This window comes from Chionomys nivalis, chromosome 3 (assembly GCF_950005125.1).
Source record: "Chionomys nivalis chromosome 3, mChiNiv1.1, whole genome shotgun sequence".
NCBI lineage: Eukaryota > Metazoa > Chordata > Mammalia > Rodentia > Cricetidae > Chionomys > Chionomys nivalis.
This window is the reverse complement of record NC_080088.1, coordinates 94,816,863-94,818,742: the sequence shown is the minus strand read 5'-3', so window position 1 is coordinate 94,818,742 and position 1,880 is coordinate 94,816,863. Positions and strand designations below refer to the sequence as shown.

At 53.1% G+C, this 1,880-nt stretch overlaps 1 protein-coding gene across 1 annotated transcript; it reads left to right on the top strand.

Annotated features, from left to right (window-relative positions):
• The first annotated feature begins 385 nt into the window (after positions 1-385).
• Pvrig (PVR related immunoglobulin domain containing) lies at positions 386-1,880 on the top strand. Its single transcript, XM_057765791.1, has 5 exons — positions 386-506; positions 596-955; positions 1,033-1,156; positions 1,237-1,294; positions 1,508-1,880. Exons 1-5 carry the CDS (start codon positions 446-448, stop codon positions 1,658-1,660), a joined length of 756 nt encoding a protein of 251 aa, XP_057621774.1. The 5' UTR covers positions 386-445; the 3' UTR covers positions 1,661-1,880.

Genomic DNA, 1,880 nt, shown 5'->3' with positions numbered 1-1,880 from the left:
GCTGCAGACTCAAACTGGAGACTGCTAGTGTGTAATAAGAAGAATGTGCTGGGTCATTCAGGCTGGCTCCTGGATGACTCGCCAGTGGCTTTCCTGGATGTAAGATCTTGCATTCTCCAGTAGCTCCATTCCCTGCTCCTTCCCTAGGTAAGTCTGGATGCCTCAGGAGCAGCCATGCACCCTCCTATCCCTGAGGCAAAGAGCTGACTGGTGGCAGTAGCCCCTGCAGCTTTCCCCACCATTGCAGGTCCAGGAAGTGGCAAGCAAATCCTGATACTGTAACTTTAAGTGGGGGAACCTGCTACCCTGAGTTGATTACCAATAGGGCCTTCAGAAAGGAAATAGGGCTAGCTTGTGGGGAGCCAGTGGTGTAACTCTAATTGCTGACACTGTGAAAACCGTCTGCCATGAGAACAGGAACAAACAGGCCCTCCCTGAAACAGATATGGCCCAGGTCCAGGCCCTGGTCCTATTCTCATCGCTGCTGACCCTCTGTGACTCTAAAGGTGAGTGGAGAAGCCAGAGAAATGCAGAGCCATGGGGGAGGACACAGTGTGGGGACACAGCCACTGACCTTCCTGTCTTTGTTCCTCAGGGAGCCCCGTGGTGTGGGTGCGAGTCCAAATAGAGGCCCCCAAACTCCCATCCCTCTCCCTCTCAGTTCACTGTGGGGTCTTAGGAACCAATGTCATCTCTCTGGTAACCGTGAGTTGGGAAGGATTTGTTGATGCCCGAATGACCAAACTAGCCGTGTTACATCCAGAACTTGGCTCCCAAAAGTGGGCCCCTGCCTCCCAGGTCCGCTGGGAAACCTTAAATAGCATCTCTCTCACTCTGACCCTGGAACAATCCAAGGCAAGAAACTTTCTGGCCAATACCTCATTCTGCTGTGAGTTCGTTACCTTCCCTCAGGGTTCCAGAGTTGCCTGTGGAGACCTGAATAGCTCAGATCCAGGTGTGTCTGGGGAAAGATGGGAGACAGGGAGGACCTTGACACTGGCTGCCCATCTTGACACCGTTCTCTGTTTCTAGGACTCTCTACCCCAACTCCAGGCCCCATTCTTCAAGGAGACCTGACCAGGATCTTGGGAACCTTGGGGATTCTCTTATTTGGTTTCATTTTTATACTCTGTCTCCTGTGGCGGCAGAAGCGTTGGTAAGAACAGGCCCAGTAACATTCCCACACTGCTTGGCTAGCTGCCCTCTGCCCCTGATTCCTCCTCTTCTGTCTCCCAGGTGTTTCAGTAACTCTCAGCCATACTCCACCAGCACCCAGGCACAGATGCAAACGCAGGTGAGGCTTGAAGGACGGTTTCTGGAGCGGGGCACCAGCTGTGCCCCACAGCCTGCCAGCCAAGCATTCCTGGCTGCTCTCTACACACCACCACCCAATTCAGCACCTCTGTGTGAGGCTATGGTCCACCATGACCAGCACCTGCCCCAGTGTTCATCCCTCTCCCCCGATGACCAGTACCAACCAACGAACCTCCACTGCCTGTCTCCTCAGCTTCCCTGGTTGGCCTCTGCGCGTGGCAGCTTCATCTCCACTGAGAATGGACTGTATGCTCTGACCAGAGAAAATCTTCCCCACCCTGTTCCTGACATCCTTGGTGCCACCGACTGTCTGGAATACAGTACCCTGTGCTCGGGAACCCAATGACAGGCACCTTAGTCCCCTCCAAGCCTTTGGAAGATCCTTTTGCTGATGTCTTTATCCTGGACACAGGCCTCTTCATAAATCTTGTTTTATTTTTTGGCCTCTGATAAGAGCACATCCTGCTAGCTAGGATGTGGTCAGTGTGTGCACATATATGACCCAGGTGTGGGTGGAGGTTATGGTAAAGGCCCAGTTACATCCTGTCTTGTACATATTTCCAACC

Bases quoted from the DNA above. Each gene is read 5' to 3' on its own strand.
- Pvrig (XM_057765791.1), top strand. From the start codon at position 446: ATGGCCCAGGTCCAGGCCCTGGTCCTATTCTCATCGCTGCTGACCCTC. The intron at 956-1,032 runs GTGTGTCTGGGG...CTCTGTTTCTAG, and splicing joins CCTGAATAGCTCAGATCCAG to GACTCTCTACCCCAACTCCA. The intron at 1,157-1,236 runs GTAAGAACAGGC...TCTGTCTCCCAG, and splicing joins CTGTGGCGGCAGAAGCGTTG to GTGTTTCAGTAACTCTCAGC.